At 40.5% G+C, this 21,233-nt stretch overlaps 2 protein-coding genes across 2 annotated transcripts; both read right to left on the bottom strand.

Annotated features, from left to right (window-relative positions):
• Window positions 1-9,225: 9,225 nt before the first annotated feature.
• Window positions 9,226-12,544, bottom strand: txnl4a (thioredoxin-like 4A). Its single transcript, XM_068333353.1, has 4 exons — window positions 12,422-12,544; window positions 12,019-12,184; window positions 10,835-10,938; window positions 9,226-10,674 (listed from the first exon to the last, which is right to left on the bottom strand). Exons 2-4 carry the CDS (start codon window positions 12,169-12,171, stop codon window positions 10,503-10,505), a joined length of 429 nt encoding a protein of 142 aa, XP_068189454.1. The 5' UTR covers window positions 12,172-12,184; window positions 12,422-12,544; the 3' UTR covers window positions 9,226-10,502.
• Window positions 12,545-13,756: 1,212 nt separating this feature from the next.
• Window positions 13,757-20,495, bottom strand: LOC137607325 (E3 ubiquitin-protein ligase ZNRF2-like). The gene is made up of 4 exons (XM_068333010.1): window positions 20,009-20,495; window positions 18,515-18,610; window positions 15,571-15,676; window positions 13,757-15,063 (listed from the first exon to the last, which is right to left on the bottom strand). The coding sequence occupies exons 1-4, from the start codon at window positions 20,337-20,339 to the stop codon at window positions 15,006-15,008; spliced, it is 591 nt and encodes a 196-aa protein (XP_068189111.1). The 5' UTR covers window positions 20,340-20,495; the 3' UTR covers window positions 13,757-15,005.
• Between the last annotated feature and the right edge of the window lie 738 nt (window positions 20,496-21,233).

Below are 21,233 nucleotides of genomic sequence, written 5' to 3' on the forward strand. Positions count from 1 at the left end.
AGCAGCTGTTGGTCTATGAGAAATAGAACACTGTGTCCCCCTCCCTCTCCCCTTCTCCTCCTACCTCACTTGCTCACAAAGACCCCCACCACACACACACTCACGCACAAACACACACACACACACACACACACACACACACACACACACACACACACACACACACACACACACACACACACACACACACGACATACCCTCACAACACACCCTCCCCCTTTGACTAACATCTCCCACTAGCCTGCTGGCAACAAGAGGAGGGGGGCACTGCACTGTGTGTGTGTGTGTGTGTGTGTGTGTGTGTGTGTGTGTGTGTGTGTGTGTGTGTGTGTGTGTGTGTGTGTGTGTGTGTGTGTGTGTGTGTGTGTGTGTGTTTATGAGGGGCAGAGTTGTATTGTGTTTGACATTGTTTCAGCAGCACAGTGACTTTTCCTGTTCATATAGTGTGAAAGTGAATCATGGTGAGTAAGGATGTGCTGCATGGTATTTTTGCAAACTGTGTGGGTGCACACTGAGGCTCATTTGCCACAGAGCTGCAGAGAGGAAGGAAATTAACATGACAAGTGGTTATAGACAGGGTGTGAAGCTGAATCCGTTATATACATATATATGCAGTAAACCAGTAAGACCAGTAAGGACAGAGCAGCGCTGAGCATTAATAAGCTGATATTTATGGATTGATTACGATGAAAAACTCCCTTTATGACCATGACTTACAAAAGAGTTAGACTAAGTGAGTCATGGCTAAACTGTTACTGTGTCTGTGTGTCTTTGTGTTTGTGATGGTGTTAGTTGTGTATGTGTGTTGTGAGGTTACATATTGTCTAGTTGGTGGTTTTGCACCCGTACCAGTGCTCACCAAAAGGACTGGAAAAGAAGATGAGATGATGTGGTGTATTACTTGAACAAAGGTGGCATTACAGCCAAATTTAGAACAGAATCAGGTGATTTTATCGGTGGACAGTGAGCAGAGTCCAGTTCATTAACTACATACTAGATGTGCCATTCATCCATCTGTTCATCCTTTTTTGTTTGTGGGCATGAGCATAACCCCACGTATCAAATATTTTTATCAAAAACTTTACCCTAACATGAACTTAAGTGGTGTGTTTTAATACTTGAACATGTTTTCATGAATTGAGGACAGGAAAACACGTAATATGACTCTAAAGGTCAAATTAAACCAAAATACTTTAACTGCCACCAATGCAGTCACAGACAGCAACATCCCACGTCACCCCTGAATTAAAAATTTTACCCTGACGTAGTTGCATAGGTCAAAGATCAAAGCTAGTGCTCTGACCTGCTGTCATTGATTAGAGCAATAGCTTTGATCTATGGCTGTACTCACACTGGCCTTCTCCCTCGTCTTTCTGTCATCCTGTTCCTGAGTGTACAAAGGTTGAAATTTGACCTTGACCTAGTTTTCTCAAGGTCAAGGTTATCATCTCATTTTCATCCCCTTTGCTGGCCGAGTACAGTAATGTCTTTTTTGTTTCATCTTTCTATCTGCAACGGTTGCGAAGGTATTTGGTGGACTAACGAACGGACGGACAAACGGACGAACAAACAAACAAACAAACGAACACACAAACACTGACAATTACAATACATCAACGCTTTGAAGCGGGATGTAATGATCTCTACTTCTCATTCACAGTTAATGAAAGCCATGCAAAATGAAGTTCGTAGTTTGGCTTCCTCTGAAAAACAAACGCTGGAATTATTTCTCACAGAGATAGTATTCCAGCATATAGCTGATGTATAATTGATGAACTACTTCCAATCATAAAATATCATTTACCAGTTGATTCAACTCTGATGCAATGGGGCTGCATACATGGGTTAACGGTTAAACACCTAAATAAAAAGCATGCATCTTCCTGTTTTTGTGGTTGTATTTGAGAAGTGGAACTTCTGACTGCTCGCTCACTTTGCCAAAAATGTTTCCCTCATTGCTAAACAGACTTCAGGCAGCATGTGATCACACGCAAATAGTAAATGAAGTATTGTTGTCAATGTGATGATAAAAACACTTTGTGGCTTGTATATCTGTCATATTGGAAAAGTAAGGGAGTCTGGAGGCACAGATTCAAAGAAAGTCTGACTAGACTTCATGTACCAGAATGCACCTGTGCAACCTGTAGTCCATCGCAGGAGGAGGTGCACAGAGACATTGAAGTGGTGCTGCAGTGGTTGACACCCTTCTGTTCAGGGGGGTGATAAAACATGGTGAATGAAAACACACTTCATGTTGGTGTGTGAGACTTCATTTCACTGAACACGTGTGTCTATCTCCAGAAGGATAGCAAGGAGGCTGAAGCATGAATACGACCATTGTCACACACTTATTCATAAGTCACTGAAGCTCTGTGCGTGGGAGGGTTTGTGTAGAACTGATGTGAGACTCATTACAATGATGCACACCTCGATTCTTTTTGGTTTTATGTGGTTTTAAGCTAAAACAGATATTTTAACTCAGAAAATGTAGCATGTTTTCTCTAATCTAATAACCTGTACATTTAATTTGTTCTTTTTCAGTGGCATTTTAAAAGACTCGGTGGGTTAACACCCATCCAGGAGAGGATAGATGTTCCTGCTGTTAATCCTGACGACATGTCTTAAACTTCGAGGCTTCTCCAGCACACAAATGGTAACATATGCTGGTTTGGTGAGTAGCAGATTAAACGTCATGGTCTGAGCTCTCTGTGTGACCACATTGACTCATTGTCCTGCCTTACTAATACGAATGTGTTGCCTTTCTACATACGGTATCATTTATGAACCCATCAATGGCAGAATTCTCTTGAAACATCGGTGAGTTCTGACTATTGTCTGTGAATAAACCTCGTCTTTGATGCGAGGCCTTCCTGACCCGCTGATCCCTCTCCAACATATACAGGAAATTGTTCTCACCACACCATGAAATTCACACCGGTGGTGTGTGTGTGTGTGTGTGTGTGTGTGTGTGTGTGTGTGTGTGTGTGTGTGTGTGTGTGTGTGTTTGTGTGTGAGTGAAATATCAGGTCCAAACTGCATAAGTTTTTAGGATTTTTTTATTTGAAAGATCATACGGTCGGTTCTAGCCTTGACGCCTTCATGAAGCCTTGACTTTGCTGATATCCATCCATCTTCTAATCACCATATCAGTTATAGTTAAAAAAAATAGCTACTGACTGTTAACTCATTTGTGTTGCATTCTGGGAAAATCCTATCCAGTTCATCAAATTAAAAGCAAACAATACCAAATGTCAGCCAATCTCACGTGAGGTTTGACCCTAAAACACACAGCAAGTCGACAAAATAAAACCTCAGTGACACATAAATAACACATTGCTCCCTCGCGCATTAGCGCATCACCGCTCCTGACCTCACCACATCACAGATTTTTGGTTGGCAGTCACGTGATACCGTACGCGCTTTCTATTGGCTGACGGCATCCAGAAGTGCGCTACTTTCCACGAGTAGTCGGACTTACGTGAGACACGAAAGTGCTTTACACAGTAGAGAAGAGTCTGGGAAAAGGTAATACAGAGAGAAGGTGGTTTAATATCAGTAAGGGGAGGGTCATAAATGTTTAAATTACATTAAATAATAAGAGAAATAGTCCGTCGCTCTATCGCGTAATTTGATAATCGCGTGTGGTTCCTTGAACGCACTAACTACGACAAACGAAGGTGCACTGTATTTTAAAATTCTATTGCTGCGTATGTGTGTGTGTGTGTGTGTGTGTGTGTGTGTGTGTGTGTGTGTGTGTGTGTGTGTGTGTGTGTGTGTGTGTGTGCACGCTCGCGCACGCGTGCGCGCAGATGTCAGCTGAGGCTCATGATTGTCACCTGATCTGGCTGTATTACTCTGAGAGGCGCAGCTCTGCAGCGAAACAGACCAAAATGAATAAATAACTTGTATCCAAGGATACCGAGGGAGGATGGTGAGTAACAACATTTGCATAAACTTGTCGAGAAAGTTTGCTTCCAGTGAAACCTACTGTATATATACCGCATGCAAACCCTCAGTATATTGAATGGACAGGACATTCAAAATGAACCAGGTGTGTATTTGAAGTACATAATTAAACAAAAGTTTTAGTGGCATTATTATTTTTTTATGATCAATGGGGTCTTGGAAAAACAAAATGTATGTTAAGTTACGGAGCGTGCGGAAGTGATGCAATTGTAGGTATCACGATGAATCCATATCAGCACCGTTATACTGTATAAATATACAGCAAGCGACGACGTAGCAAGTCGACAGTATCACATCTATTTCTCACAAAATCATCTAAAGTCATGCTGTTTTTGTATGTTTTATTTCAGTCTCACAGATCGTCTCAGTAAAATGACCTGTCTATCACTTTTGATATTGTTTACTTTTCGCATGTGCCATAATCACGTGATAATCTGGTCATAAAAACATTTATGCAATACCTCCAGTAGCTCCAGACATGAATTAATTATCCACTAAACCTTGGGAATTCTGAATAAATACTATTGGTTATCTGAAAATGATCTTACCTTCAAATCTCTTTCAAAATCATCCAGGGTGAAGAGCTCATGGCAGATTCTTGGATTTTTGGTAATTTTGACCCTGTTTAATCTGGTTTTCCATTGCGCTACAATCTTTCCAGAAGGTATTTTGAAGAAAGATAGGTTCCTATCTTTGTGTCTAACTCCTGTGGTGTTGGAACAATTTTATCGGATTTATCGCTACAGTGATAGTATTGTGTTGTATCGGCTGCCCTGACTGATGAAGCGACGGGTGTCGCCGATGACATATGACCCCACGTGACCCCTGCTGGGGAGCCCAATACAGAAGCTGCTGCAGCGAAGATTATAAAGTGTCCTGACCACAGGGATGATGCCAGACATCAGGAAAAAAATTTTTTCATTTTTTCATAACAATTAACAAAATATATATCACTTTAAAATGAGTTTCCTATACCTTTAATATGAATGAATGATTGTTGAGCCATTTATTAACTTTAATTGTACAGAAGTGTCTTTCTTGCACTTGATCTTATATAATATAAATTATACTTCATCAATATAACAGCAGTGAAATCTGAATATGTTGTGTTTCATTTCAGGTATTGATTGTAAGGTAAGCTGCCTTCTGTTTCTGTTTTTTTGTTGAAATATTAATATTGAACATTATTTCTTCAATGCATAAAGTGGATCGCCCTGGGTTACTTATGTGCCTATTATTTTCTTTTTAGGTCAGTTGTCCCATCATGCAAATTTCTGAATTATGAAGAATAAAGTGTTCTAGCGCCATCAAGGTAAAAGAAAACAAGGATAACGTCAAGAGAGACTGCATTTGGTTGCAAGCTAAAAGCAACACTTGCTGTGTGACCCAAAAACATTCATATTCTGTGCTCAGAGGGTGGCGCTGCTGCTATCTTCTTTTAGAATGTCCAGCTTGAGGGCCACAGACATAATAGAGCCTGTTATACTTCCTGTACTGTGTTTATACAGATGTGGATGTGGTGGTAAAAATGTCTTTGTCTACAGTTTAAAATGAGTAAAAACATAAAAATTGATAACAAGGAAATGGTCTTTGCAAACTTCATTAAATGAGCTCAGACCTTCCTGTAGACATAAGAAAAAAGAGAACAGAGATGAGTGTGGTTTTGTTAACCGTGTTTTTCTCTAACATGGACATGACATGACATGTAACACGTAACAGGACAGACATGATGGAGCTCATGGTTTGGGTGAGAGCACAGTGATTATGTCAAGGTATCATGAAGTTATTAAATCTATAGGGTAAAACAGTTTTTAAAAAAATCAAGTGGGAATACAAATGACTGAACTAGGTGACACTCCCCAACCCCAGACACATTCACCTGTCTCCCTTTCACCTGTCTGTCCATTCTCTTCTTGCCCCAACTTTTCCTTCCTGTGTCCCTGTCTGTCATCAATTTTAGAGTCATTGACAAAACTGGTAGATTGACAACCCCCATCCCCCTCATACCACCCCCTCCCTGCATGTGTTCTCCCATCTCACCCGCCTGTACAGTCACTGTGCCCCTGCAACACCCCCATTGAGCTGACACTGTTAGTACAGTCTGCCTGTGCTCTCTCCTTATAAGGGCAAAATGCATTGATAGAGGCAGAGAGAGGGGGCTGTACCAGCACAGGCAGGCAGGTAGGGGACGGTGGCTGAGAGGGCTCAGATGATGTTGAGGCAGAAAAAGAACAGGAAACTGTGAAAAGAAGGAAGGATGGTGTTATTAGAAGAGGCCACAGTTTGTGTTAGTCAGACCTGGACTGTACAGTGTACATGTACAGTGTCTTTGTTCAATAGTGAGTATTAACTGTGTTTTGGTAATGTTATCAACATAGTAATAAGTTAATCATCAGTAATCAGTATTCAAGTGTCACCATATTCATACATGTAAGAAAGGCTACCTCTTTGAATTTGGCTTCAGTTTTATGCTATGTTTCAAGCTTCAGCTACTCATTAACTCATTATCCAATCACAACCCATCATTCTCTCCTTTGGCCAATCAATTGTAAAAGATTTTATACTTGAAATTATACTGTCTTGCTGTCTTTCAGATCTAATTTCACTACTGCTGACCTTAGAACCTACTTTTCAGGAAGTCAAAGGTGTCTCGGGTAATGTAGGAGTCTGGTCCTACTGCTCACAATAAGGAGAAAAATACTACAAGAATAAGTCTGAATAACAAAAAAAAGTCACAGTAGTTAAAGAACACAGATGAAGTAGGAATTCTAAACTCACATCACGAGTATCGAAACAAAGAATGTGAAGCGTCAGGGCGTCACAAAGATTGCGTGACAAACTGGGTCTGTTCCAAAGTAGAAACAGTCACACTTGGAGAAAATGACCTCTTTTATGGAGATGTCTGATAGTGTAAAACTGTGAGGCTACCACTGGTTGCATCAATATGCAATTCGATGAACACCAACACAGCAAACAGTGAGGTTGGTTGGTTGGATTCAGTACAAGTGGAAAGAATGATACTCAAAATTTAACAGTTTTATCCTTGTAATATTTAGATTTTATCCTCATAATATTAAGAGTTGTTTCCAGTAAAATTATGACTATGTTCTTTTTTTTACTGACTTTATATCAATAGATTTCATATTCTATATTTAAAAATATAAAGACAAGAGTCGTTTGAATGTTTATGAGCATCAGTGACAAAATTACAGAATCACTGGTGTCTGACAGATTGTGGACGGATAAGGCACCTTGACTTTATCTGCTTAACGTGTGTGTGTGTGTGTGTGTGTGTGTGTGTGTGTGTGTGTGTGTGTGTGTGTGTGTGTGTGTGTGTGTGTGTGTGTGTGTTTCTGTTGGTTCAGCTGGGGTTTTTCTCAGCATCACACCTCCCATATCAGGATGCCTGGTCTGGCTGTGAGAACAGGACAGGTGCTAATTGGCCTGGAGCTTCTGAATGGAGAGACTGGCCATGAATGGAACTGCATACAACAAAGAGGCATCATGTGATCCAAGTGTGGGCAGTACCTCGACTTCAGTCGTGTCACTGCAAAAAAACACACACACATACACACACACACGCTATTTGTGTCTCAATGAAGGTATTAAAGCAGCACAGCACACGGCTGCTGAGTGTGTCAGCAGGTACACAGACGAGGCAAGGCGGGGGGCGTTAATGGCATAGGATTTGTGCCTGTTTGTTTCAGATTATTATCAGTGTGAAACATCTGCTTTAGTTCATCTTTACCAACTTGAGCGCAGCTCTTATTTTACACTAATGCCCCCACAGGGACACGACTCAAACTCACCATAGACCCCATGCAGCTGTCTTTTTGTTTTAACCAGCTCTCCTTTTAGAATATAAGCATGAATCACCCCCTTATATCTGTTCACCGTGTGTTTGAATCAACATCCCTTTCAAAGGAATTAGGGAATGAAAATACTGAGAGGAGTGAGACCTCAGTTATTCCTGGTTATGTAAAAATGTTTTGTTATAACGTAAGAGGAGAGAGATGAGTTGTAGGATGAGTGCTTTGAGGCACACTCAGGATAAAGGCCACAGATCTGAACACAAATGTATTTATGTAGCTGTTGTCACTAATATTTCCAGCTCTGCTCTACAGTTCTTCTTTCTGTTGTTCCCGTGGAGCTAACAGGGTCAACCATTAAAGAGCATGTGCTTCATCTCTACGTCATAGTTTAATGTTGACAATAAGTTGCAATAAAGGTTTTTATGTCAAATGAATGTGTCACACATTTTGGGTCATGTTTTAAGTATTTAGGCTAAGGCGGAATAATTATTTAGAATTTCCCACAAATGCCCCATCAGTCTCAATATTTAAACTGCATTCGACTTGTACACCAATGAGCACAATACTTACAATCCGGATTTTGGGGAACCACGGCCCTTAATCTAGTACAAAAAAAGCATTAAAAGCAGGAGTCAGATTTCACTTTGGCTTGACCTGTGTATGATTCTGTGTGTGACCTTCATCAAATTGGCAAAATTAGAACGTCACTAGAGTAAATGGGTAAGAAGAATGGGTTAGCATGTTATACGAATATGACTGTCTGCATCAGTGCCAATTGATGAAGCTCCACTAGTGGGGGTGGAGTGCCCCAGAAACTGGCAACTGCCCCTCACCCTTCCCCCCACTCGGGCACCCACAAACACACCAACAGCCTAGAGGAGAGAGGAAAGCCTGGGAGAAGGGATGGAAAGATGCCAACATGTCTTCCCCTTGGCACCCAGATGATCCTGGTGGCCGGCCTGCTGCTCACTCGCTGTGCAGATCCACTTAAACACTATCAGTTGAGAACAGATCCTGGATTAGCACAGCTCTAGGGGTTGAGTGTGTATATTCCCCATAAAGCCCCTCATAAAATCAATTCTTCCTCCTTCTTTATCTCTCCACAAACGCACACACACACACACACACTATACTGTACTGTACATCCAGTCAGTCTCCGTAAGTGTCTAGACTAAGGTTCCCCAGTAACCCAGTCCTCCAGACCTCCTCTCCCCCCGTGGGGCAGAGCTGATTAACAGTAACTGGAACAACAATGCATGATAATGTGAATTATAATGGGCCAATAGAGGTGGCCTTTGGCCCCTGAACTCCGGATGACGGCAGTGGCACAGTAATGTATACATGAGCCCTGTGGGGACAAGCCAGACAAAGACAAAAGCTCACCAGACTGTAGGTTGATGTAAATGGAAAGGACAAAGCAGGCCTGGGGGCAATGTTTATGGGTCTACACACAACATGAGGAAATTAGTTTATTTTGAATACAGTCATGCCTATCAGAGAGCACACATAAACAGGTCAGTGTATTGTGTGGCCTCTCATACTGTTATACCAAAAATGGTGACAAATGAAAATGATCTAAAAGCAAAACATTTTTGGCTCCAAAAATGTAATTTGTGAACCTCTATATTTAATCTTCAAATAATATAATCCATCCACTCTTTATCAGATTATCTGCCTCTATAATTTTCTGGATAGTGTTGATAAGAAGGGAATGGGCGCTCACATTCAACAGGATTGGACTTAATCATTATTTGTAGGTGAATTTGGATATGTGATCTTGTGTTTGAAATGGTCCCTAAAATAATAAAACTTATTGTTCAGTAGTAAAAAAAGAGGTCTGGAAGATCTACCAAACAGCAATCTATTCAGTACAAAGACGAGATACCAAACGTTTTAGCTCCACCTGCTGGACAGTTTGAGAAAACGTTCTCGTGCCTTGTGGCACCGATTATCACGATCTACCCAACTTTTAACAAAACTCTTCAGCTGAGTGATGCTATTTTGCATTTGTGAGAAGTTGGATGCTTTTTGTTGGAATTAAGACAGGAAAAATTTAATAATTTTATGTCAGCATGCTGTCACATGACTGACTCAGTAAAGGGCAGTCAATAAATACTCACCTGAATTGCCAACATACTCCAAAACATAAACAGGAACTTCAGCTGTTTTTACTGTAGTTTTCATAGTTGCTCCTCATATTTCTGTGACACTACTGATTTCTTTGTGCATTATTCCATTCACAGGACGCAGCATAGTCTCCTGTTCCATGCATGAACCACAATTCCTAAGAGAGACACCAGCAGCTACTAAAGACTGCATGAAATCACCCGATGTTAGCTTTGCCTTCTACTTTGCAGATCCAACTACTTCTTGTCATCTTGTGCAGTTTGCTTTATCTGTGTGACATTAATAGAGTATTTATTTTCAAGATAAGTAAACTGTGAAAACCTTTCATAAGTAACTATCCATGTTTATTAAAGCGCTGAAACACGATGACTGTCACACTGTGTCTGGTTTCATATGAACCAATTTCCAGGAAAAAAACCTCACTGAAGAAACCGAATACTTCCTCAATTCACAGCCAAACAATTGGCACAATATTACACACATCTGAATGAAAAAGATTGTTTTTGTATCACAGGAAAAAAAAGCTTTAAAAAATCTTCCATAAGTTCTGTAACTTAGTCTTTGTTTCATGTCACAAAACATCTGGAAAAATAAAAATCAATATCTGTATTTTGTAGAATAATCCTTTGGGGAAACTACGAGACCTCTTCCTTTTCTTGCTCCACGGTAAACGGTTTCAACAATGTCTATCATCTCCTGTTTGTCCTCCATTGTCCAGTTGATCTTGTTGTTGTTACCAGTGCCCAAATCAATCATGATGTGTTTGTTCCTGGAAAACACAAAAAGCATGTCATGGTCTGACACTGCAATATCCAAAACTGACTCAATAAAACGTCGAGTTACTCATACAGCACTGAAATTAATTTGAATTGCAATTAAAATATAAAATAAGCACACTGATATTCTTAAACTTGAGACTGTGTTCTAACCTGAAAAAGAACATGACGGTGCAGGGGTCGTACAACTCATACATCTTGTTGAAGTCAGGCACTTCAGTGATGTCCACCAGGTAAATGACTGCAAAATTCTTTACCTATCAGGAAGCAGATAGAATTCATTTAACAAATTGTTTTTCAAAACAGTATTCATTGCTGCATGTAAAACGATGCAAAATTACAAAAAATATAAATCCAAATTTTAAAAACAAAACACTGCCTGCAGTTTACCCAAATTTATTGAGTAGATTCAGAAATTGAATAACCAATGAACATAATTATAATTAATGTATACCTCTTAATCCTGCATACTTAGTTTTCAAATGCAGGATATGAAGGTGCGAATCATGTTTGAAATGAACTGCCACAAATCTTCCTACCAGTCTGACAGTTAAAAGAACACAAACAGCTTCAGTGAAAGTGTTGCTCACTTTTCAATAAGATATTCTGACCATATTTAGGATCAGTAATACAAAGAAAAAATACATTCGATTTTTGTGGTAAAAAAGCCATTTTTAAATTTGATGATATTCAAAGAAACAAAGAACAATGGTTGAGTCTTATTCTCAAATGCCGAAGACAAAAGCTTTGGGGTTAGTGATACAGAACAACACCAGTCAAGAGAAATAATCTTTGAAGTGACACTGTCCCACAGATTAACTCCTTACAGAGGTTAAAAGCTGAGGCACCAGCCACCACCAGAACTGAAGAAGCCTCCGGGATGAGCGGTGAAATGTCCTCAAAACTTTCTTAAAGTCCAGCGAATAGATTTAAACGATTTGAATAACCACGACCTGCATGAATGAGGACCTACACAGATGACACCAATAGGAGGTGCTACTGAGAACGCATCGATAAATTCTGCTCAATCTGGTACACACACACACACACAGACAGACACACAGACAGACACACAGACAGACACACAGACAGACAGACACACACAGACAGACAGACACAGAGACACACACACACACACACACACACACACACACACACACAGACACACACAGAGACACACACAGACACACACACAGACAGACACACAGACACACAGAGACACACACAGAGACAAACACACACAGACACACACACAGACACACACAGACACACACACAGACACACACAGACACACAGACATACACACCACTTTGCCACTGATCAGACACAAATTGCACCTTTTCTGCAATACTGTAGAGAACCTCGTCCATCTTCATACATGTCGGGTCCCAGTCGTGTCCAAAGCGGATCACAAGGACTCGGTCCTCCTCAGACAAAATGGCTTGGTCGACCTGCCAGCCATTATGGAGATGTGGCAGCATATACGACATCCTGAACGTTAAGCTGTCAAGTCACAAACAGAAACAACCGATAAGACTTAGGATTCATAGAACGTGAGGTGGGATTAGAACTAATATCCCGCAAAACCCAAGATTTCCGCTGGAACTTTACACTGAAAAACGCGGCTAACCCGCTCACTAGCTAGCTACTGGGCTCCAAATGATGCCAGCTGAGTGAGAGTCAGGTAGGCATCAAAGGCAAAACGTTTAAGTCATAAAATAATATTCAATAAACACTTACGTTACGACTCAAATGTTTGTCAAGTGAAAACGTAGATTTTTAACTACAGTATGGTACAATAAGAGAAGGGGAAATGCTTTGTCGTTGTAGTCTTCTTCTTCTTTCTCCTGCTCTCCCTTCTTCTTCTTCTTCTTCTGTTATTTTTAGTAGATTGTAATGTGCTGCTCACTTCCGCCACCCCCCGATTGAAGTGCGCAGTGACATGAGTCACTTCATGTCCTGTACCTACTTGTGATTGCATGTTATTTTTGCTTGCTAAAGCACTACTTGAATCTGATCCGAATAAAACCTGGTTTAGTTGAACATACTAAGCTGTACGGCTGAAAGTTGTCCTATTTATAGCTCATTGATAACTTTTGTGTTGTACATCAAAAGGTCTTGAAGTTTTTGTTGGTTTGGCGAGATTGAAGCATCTCCTGTGTGGGATGACTTTTTCTATGACCTTTTATATTTGTCCGGTATGTGAAGGATTTCGATCATTTTGCGAACATGAGTTGCCCAGGAAACCTTGTCAAACCACAGACCGAAGTATCTGAAACATTCAACTCTTTCTAAACTGTTTCTTTACCGTTTAATATTGATTTGGTTCTGGATATTGACTACTGTCATTGTGTAATATTGTTATGTCACTGTATTTATCATCAAACCAGAGCACAGTAAGCATGAAGTTACATTACATGACACAAATATTCAGGACTATTGTTTCTATAATTAAAACAATCTAATGTAAAAATGATAAAACAATATTTTAAAAATATTTATTACATCCCGGTTCAAAGCAGTGTTATATTGTAATTGTCAGTGTTCGTGTTTGTTCGTTCGTATGTCCACCAACCGTTGCAGATAGAAGATGAAACAAAAAGCGCAGTACTTGGGCGACAAAGGGGATGAAAGTGAGATGACCTTGAGAAAACTAGGTCAAGGTCAAATTTCATCTTTTGTACTCTCAGGAACCGGATAAGATAGAAAGATGAGGAAGAAGGCTAGTGTTAAGACCATAGATCAAAGCTAGTGCTCTGCCCTACTGTCGTATGTGTGTGTGTGTGTGTGTGTGTGTGTGTGTGTGTGTGTGTGTGTGTGTGTGTGTACAGGCCCTAAACAAACACACATGGAGCCTGTACGCATGCAATGGGAGGTAGAGTGGCGGGCAGGTCCTTCGTGCTCCGCCCAAAATGAGCGATTTGTAAGGGCGACGTTGCCTTGCTCAAGGACGCCTCGGCAGTGCTCCGGAAGTGAGCTGACACCTCCCACTGTCAGCTCACACTCCAGGTGTTTCTTTTTTTAAAATATGTTTGAGCCCAGTTCTTAAGTGAAAAATAATGAGTGAACCCATCATCGTACACTAATTTTATGTCTTTATTACTTAATTGTAACAATGTTTTGGATAGTTCAGCATTCTTCAACGAACTGAAGAAAACTGACAGATCAAACTAAAAACATCTTATAAAACAATCATTCCTACTCACATGGGCCTCCCGATTTCAAAGTGTTAGACATTGGTATAAAGATTAACCTGCTTTTGACTTTCATAATATGAATTTCCCCAGTCTTTGAAATGTCTGCGACACACACACCCTCTAAATTCTCCCCTTTAGCAAAACAAAACAACAAAAACAAATGCATGCATGATAATAAAATATTGATTTTACAACATTTTTTATTGCCTCATTTCCCTTCTACATCTTCCTCTGGTCTCCAACCATCTTAAATAGAAAAATGCACAATTACAATAAGTCAGATGTTGGCCATGACTAATTCCATTACATATAGGTAATTGTGAAAATTGAGCTACTAAATTAAATATTTAATAGTCAGTTCAGTTACGAGACAAAACACTTATCGTTGTGCAATTCATTACAGTACAAACAGAAAGTAAAACGAACAAAGTTTCAAAAGTTATGAGAAACTTTCCAGTCTATGACATAGCAGCATATCATGGCACTCCTTAGAGCGTGAATCATCATCAGACATGTTTTGTCTATTTTTAATTTCACCACTTAAGCACACACTCAAATTACTGTGGTTCCAAACGGTTAGGTGATTAGCAGAGCCAGACTGCTCCACGTCAGATGATGGGTGGGAACATATGATTGTTTAACAAGCACTGATAGCCAACTTTGCAATAAAATTAAGAACTAGTTCCTAACTACCGTCAACACTGTAATCATCCCTTAAAGCTGGTATAATTTTTTATGGCTGTTTTTACATTGCACAAGCTTTTCAGTTTTCAGAAGTCTCTGCTGAAAACCATCCCCCACCATGTTGTTCATAGAAGTCCTCTGAATAAAACCAGATAGTTCAACAGTTCAGGTGAGATCATAGGATTCATCAACACACTAAAAAGGCCAGCAGATGGCAAAAGGAACATTCGCATATTTTTCTGGAGACAAAATGACTCCACCAGTGGTTCGCTGATTTAACATCCCCCGATGTTTAGAGAAGCATATCCATAGTCCATAATAAAGCAACATGAAAAATCCTGTGCACAATAATGTCTTATAATCCCTGAGAAGCACTGATGATGCTCTGCTGGAACAAGACAGTGTTGGCATGAGGTACGGGTACAGTAGACAGGAACTGTACTCTAGTCCACGGGATGCTCCGGACACGAGCGATTCACCTCAAACCACTCGTCAATACATCTGGAGGAGGAAGTCAGAGGAACATTATTCTTTATGAATCCCAGTACTATTATATAATTAATACATTAATAATGATTGCAAATTTTACTACAACTAATGATAAAATTTTAGTTACTTAGGCAGTTAGTAGCAGCATTCATATATCAGTCTGTTGAATAGAAGACACAGCAAGTAGTAGGTTAGCTTAGCTTAGCAGGGAGGCTGCCATTTAAATACTGCTATGGGTTGTGCCGTCTTTTGATTGGACACTAGTGAGCTGATTAAGATTCAGCTCAGCTAAACCAACCAATGAAGGGTAGTAGAAACTGTATAGACATGAAATTGGGGCCAATCTTCTCATCTCCTCTGGGGAAGAAAACAAACATCTGCATTTCCCTATATGTCAAACTACCAGATACAAACACTTGTCAGAACTTCTAAATGTGTACATACGTATCTCAAACTTCATATTGTCAAGCTTTGCTATTACCAAGTGTTTATTGGTGTGTGTTTGTGTGCGGCTGTTACCCTTTATGGTAGATGCAGAGGCAGGGCAACCTGGCGATGGTGTCTCCCTGCTCCAGCTCTTCCAAACAGATTGCACATTCCCCAGAATCTCTGGACAAAATGTCCTCTGAGAAAGAGAAAACAGACAAATTCTCTTACACATCTAATCATTTATCAGATCTTCTGTTTAGTTCTAAGACTCCCGAATAACAAACTAACCAGCTGTTTAACCTTTGGAGCCTGATTACCTTCTATCATGCGTGCTTGTCCTAGGAGTTTCCCAACACAAACACAAATCAGTCATTTTCACTAATTGGATGTTCTGTTCTAATTTATGTTACATACATGACATTTGATGTGAAGTTTGGACTTCATGGAGTACTGATATGAAGCCCTCAAGCAGAACATGTTGCATTCTGTGTAGGATAGTGTCGTTATTTATCACACTTTCCAGGGTATAATAGTGTGATAATGTTTGAACGACCCAGAGAAAAGTGTGCTCCCGATGAAACAAACCCGAAACCACACAATGTTGAAGTTTCTTTTCAGGTGGCTGTTTACCCACATATTAAATGACGACAGGCCCTACTGTCAATACCCGAGGCACGGGAATAAGACAGTTACTCAGTTTCCATGCACACATAGCAAAATAAATCCTCAGGAAAGGTAAAACAGAACCTTTCACATATACTACTTAAAATAAAATACTATATACTATATTACCAAAGTATTCGCTCACCTGCCTTGACTCATACTATGAACTGAAGTGCCATCCCATTCCTAACCCAGAGTTCAATATGATAGGTCCACCTTTTGCAGCTATTACAGCTTCAACTCTTCTGGGAAGACTGTCCACAAGGTTGAGGAGAGTGTTTATAGGAATTTTTGACCAGTCTTCCAACAGCGCATTGGTGAGGTCACACACTGATGTTGGTCGAGAAGGCGTGGCTCTCAGTCTCCACTCTAATTCAACCCAAAGGTGTTCTATTGGGTTCAGGTCAGGACTCTGTGCAGGCCAGTCAAGTTCATCCACACCAGGCTCTGTCATCCATGTCTTTATGGATCTTGCTTTGTGTACTGGTGCACAGTCATGTTAGAAGAGGAAGGGACCCGCTCCAAACTGTTCCCACAAGGTTGGGAGCATGGAATTGTCCAAAATGTTTTGGTATCCTGAAGCATTCAAAGTTCCTTTCACTGGAACTAAGGGGCCAAGCCCAGCTCCTGACATACAACCCCACACCATAATTCCTCCTCCGCCAAATTTCAGTCGGCACAATGCAGTCGCCTTCCATGAAGCTCTCTGCGTACTGTACTTGGGCTAATCTGAAGCTCACATGAAGTTTGTAGCTCTGTAGCAATTGACTGTGCAGAAAGTCGGCGACCTCTTTGCACTATGCGCTTCAGCATCTGCTGACCCCTCTCCGTCACTTTACGTGGCCTACCACTTCGTGGCCGAGTTGCTGTTGTTCCCAGAAGCTTCCATTTTGTTATAATAGAGCTGACAGTTGACTGTGGAATATTTAGAAGCGAAGAAATTTCACGACTGGATTCGTTGCACAGGTGGCATCCTATGACAGTTCCACACAGGAATTCACTGAGCTCCTGAGAGCGGCCCATTCTTTCACAAATGCCTTGTTTCCCAGTCTGCATGCTTGATTTTATACACCTATGGCCAGGCCAAGGGATTATGACACCTGATTCTTATCATTTGAATGGGTGAGCGAATACTCTTGGTAATATAGTGTATGAAAACACCTACCCGTGAAGTCTCTGTGCAGGAAGTGGTGAAAACTGGATTAACAGAAAGCACGCTTTCCTGCCTGAGCATGTAGCTGTATGTACTGCAGACAGGTGCAAACACACAGCTGGACTGATGTCATATGTGTAGCTGCATGTGATACAGCTGCACATTTGCATATTTTCACTAAATGTCCAGCACAGGTGCATCTATGTAATAATAATTTAATAGTTGGACTTGTGACTTTGCATAATTCTTATGATCCAATTTTTAATTTTTTTAAATTAATAAAATATGACTGAGGAAGTAAAGACAGGAGCAGCAGCACAGTGTTGTGTACTAAATTTTAGAGTCAGTTTTGGAATTCCAGGATTTGTATAAAAATGTACTTATTTCAAAACTGTAAAATTGTGTTTTTTTGTATTTGGTTTAAGAACCAAACATCAAATAAAACAGAAAAAAAACTTTATATCAATTACTTACATCATGTGACATAATACATTAGAGTTAGTCATAAAGTGTGATAATATAATAAACTAGGGAGGAACCTAGAGCCTCTGCTGAGGCGGCAAATTATTTTCTGGATCCGCACATTAATCTAGATTTGCCTGAATATCTAATCACCTCTTCCTTCCTTAGCAGACAGTCAACTTTCAGAGATGACCTGCTCATTGATTAACAAACAAACAGACCTATAGCAATACAAGCGTGACCTTCTTGGCGGGGGGTAAACGTTTCATGTTTCCCAAAATATTGGTCAGGACCCTCCAGGGGGTCAAACTGCATTTCTTTTATCTTTTCAGCTTCTTCTTTTCCTTTCAGCTTTTCCCTTCAGGGGTCGCCACAGCGAATCAATTGCCTTCATCTAGTTTTTCTAAATGTTACCGATTTGTTACACAACTCTTGACAGATGTTACCTTTTCAGGATTCTGGAAATCCTTTAAATTAGACAATCTACAAATGAAAAACGAATGTTGTGACTGCATCGTGGGTGTGAACACACGATGAAGTTTCACAAGTAAAGGCCAATCTGTTTTTCACCTGGCACAAGGAGAAAAGGTGAAAAATGTGGTGCTGCAGCTTTTATTTTAATAAAGGATCTAAAATAAATACCAAACATTTACAGAGTCATAGTGAAAAACAGACAACTTCAGGGCTAAGAATCATCCTCATTTTTCAGTTTCAGAAATACTTTCCAGTTATTTGGAATCATAACGAATGTCTTACTGTTGTAGGTGAGGCGTGTTTTGCTGAAACACACAAGCAGGTGCTTCTCTATTTCATCTGATGCCATAAACTTAGAGCAAACAGGACAGTGGAAACCTGAAGGAAACACAAAGACGAGAACATGAGGACAAATGCACAATTTTCTAACATCAGTATAATTATCCAATAAGTGCATGCCACAAATGAATGTTCCACACAGCCCCACATGACCAACACAATCACCCAATTGATTCACTCTTGATGCGCTCTGTGACACTTTGCTTACCTAATCACACACTGGTGTTGCTCATTACAGACATCTTCTGTTGCTGTGCATGTAGGAATTTAATTAGTCACTTATTAATTCATAATTTGCCCCACATAAGCACAGCCTACTGTTCCTGTACATCTTCTCAGCTACACTAAAATTGAAAGGCCAGATGCTGCTTGACCTGAGATAAGCTAACCTCCGGTTAGTGCAGGCAACAGGACAACAAATGCATCACGTATGTAAGCAGTAATTATATCTGCTTCAGGTCTGTTGTGTTTTTCAGTGGAGGTGAGGAAATAGTGGCCCGTCGCTCCTGTAGAGCATCACATGGATCCGATGAGCCCAGGTTCTTGACGAGAATACTAATGATTAGACTTCCTATCAAAAAAGGAAAGAAAAAAAATACCTGCGCTGATAATCAGAAGGGGGTGGAAGCAGGAAGACACTTAGATCTTTAATTACGAGAAGAGGGGAGAGCAGGAAGACATTTGAATCTGGAACGGCATTTTCTTTTAAAGAAACGTGGTGTGTTAGAGCGTGGTTACATTAATTTCAGACCTGTTCTATGGTGTACTGGTCTGAAAACAACCCACCAGTTGAACAGCAGCTGGATTTGTGGATACAGGAAGTGTGTATGCATACGTGTCTACGCGCATGTGTGTGTGTGTGTGTGTGTCAGGCAATGTGTAACCAGCAGGAAGCTCTTATCTGCTGACCTACATTATGCACTCTTCTCCCTCAGCTGGGGTGAAAAACAAGCCAGTTTTACAAGACAAAGCAAAACAGATGGCAACAGAGGGTAGAAGAGCCACCTGTGGCCCCAAGAACACAGCAGAAGTGCTGAACAAAGGACTGTTCCCATGTGCCAGGTATCGTGTGTTAAGTGGAAAAATACTAAGCATCTTTGACAGTAAGGAAGTAATTTGGCGCATGAGGATCATAAACATGTTGCACTATTGTACACGAACAAACATGTTGCCTAATCTCATGCCGAGAATCATAAACACAGTCTTTACACCAGAAATATTACCGGTATGTCATAAGAGAGTGAACATTGAGATAATACCAGGACATAGTGTACAGAAACATAAATATATGCTGTCACGGGACAAATTAAAATAACATAAAACACAACTTTGTGCAAACAGTGCTGATAAGATACACTGTCTGCTAAACAGTTGCATAACTGAACAATAATATCTTAACTTGTATAACTATGACTATGCTCTTTTTGCTAATCTTACCTCCCAGCAGGTGAGGGGACAGGTGAGCCGGGAGGGACCCTATGAGCAACCTGTGGCCCTCGGGGGGCAGCCGGACCTCGTCTTCGCCATCCGTGCCGTCAAGACTCTGGTCGAGGACTTGTGACCCTGACCTGCCGCCAGCAGCAGATATACTGATCCCTGTGCTGGTTGGCCCTCCTCCCGTGTAACGAATTCGGGGGCCATCTGGTCCGTTGGTGTACCTGAACCCCGCGATCCTTTCCCCTCCGCTGGAGTTACCAGATGGCACATCGGAGCTGGAATAAGCCCGAGTTCTGCCATCAAATATCGGGCTGCTCTGTTTGCCACCCATGCTGTTTCAGGCCTGTTCGTACACTTTCAAGTTCTTTTTTTTTTTTTTTTTTTTAGCCAAGACACATGGTTACAGTGATTTCTAAAGAATTGACACCGACAAAGAAATGGCCTGACTCGTCAACGACAACAAAGAAGAACATCTTAAAGTCGCAGGGTGAGCGCTGTGCGTAAAGTGCGCACTCACTGACGCATAACTTAATTTCCAGATGGTCGTTTTTTTTGTTTTCAAAGCTCTTTACTTTTATCAACAAAGAAAAAAATTACGAAAAACTGTCTTCAAAGTTGTTAGTCTTCAGCTCCTTCCCTTCAGACGCGGACGCGTCTGTGCGCGCTGACCTACAGCCTTTCTGTTTAGTTTGTTTTTGTGCTCAACTGTTGCCGTCTGGAGCGAAAAAGGAGAGAAAGCTTTGGATTGCTCTCCTCCCCCAACGAAGCAGCTGCGTCAAGTTGATCAAAGTTCAGCAGAATAAGACAAACCGGCCTTCAAAGTAAAAGCAGTGAATTTACCACCTTGACTTCCAGTGGATTCTTGCCACATAATTCTACATTTATAACATAAATTATTTTGCAAATGGATGACTGTTTAGATATAGTCTGTGTTGTAAACACTATTGGGATTATTAGTTGTCATTAAGTCAAGCAAAAAGTAAACAGATGTACAAATTATTGATTACTCTTCGCTACTTTATAGCCAATTTATTATTTGTCATTTATAGAGTAAAATATGATTTTACTTTTGTATTATGAAGGTTTGGACTTCATTTAATCATGTTTTACCCACTATGGATTAAGCTCCAGATTTTTTTTCTTTAATAATGTCTAGAGCGTTGAAAAGAAAATCCAAACACTGTCCATAATAACGTCAAAATCAACCGGTGCCATGACATTATGT

The sequence above is a fragment of the Antennarius striatus genome, chromosome 14, assembly GCF_040054535.1.
Source record: "Antennarius striatus isolate MH-2024 chromosome 14, ASM4005453v1, whole genome shotgun sequence".
NCBI classification, from domain to species: domain Eukaryota; kingdom Metazoa; phylum Chordata; class Actinopteri; order Lophiiformes; family Antennariidae; genus Antennarius; species Antennarius striatus.

What these genes read in the sequence shown, in the direction of transcription:
- txnl4a (XM_068333353.1), bottom strand. Translation starts at nt 12,171, where the DNA reads ATGTCGTATATGCTGCCACATCTCCATAATGGCTGGCAGGTCGACCAA. An exon ending in TCTACAGTATTGCAGAAAAG is followed by an intron (nt 10,939 to 12,018) that starts GTGCAATTTGTG and finishes GCTTCCTGATAG; the next exon opens with GTAAAGAATTTTGCAGTCAT. An exon ending in ACCGTCATGTTCTTTTTCAG is followed by an intron (nt 10,675 to 10,834) that starts GTTAGAACACAG and finishes TGTGTTTTCCAG; the next exon opens with GAACAAACACATCATGATTG.
- LOC137607325 (XM_068333010.1), bottom strand. Translation starts at nt 20,339, where the DNA reads ATGGGTGGCAAACAGAGCAGCCCGATATTTGATGGCAGAACTCGGGCT. An exon ending in GTCCCCTCACCTGCTGGGAG is followed by an intron (nt 18,611 to 20,008) that starts GTAAGATTAGCA and finishes TGTTTCCTTCAG; the next exon opens with GTTTCCACTGTCCTGTTTGC. An exon ending in AACACGCCTCACCTACAACA is followed by an intron (nt 15,677 to 18,514) that starts GTAAGACATTCG and finishes TCTCTTTCTCAG; the next exon opens with AGGACATTTTGTCCAGAGAT.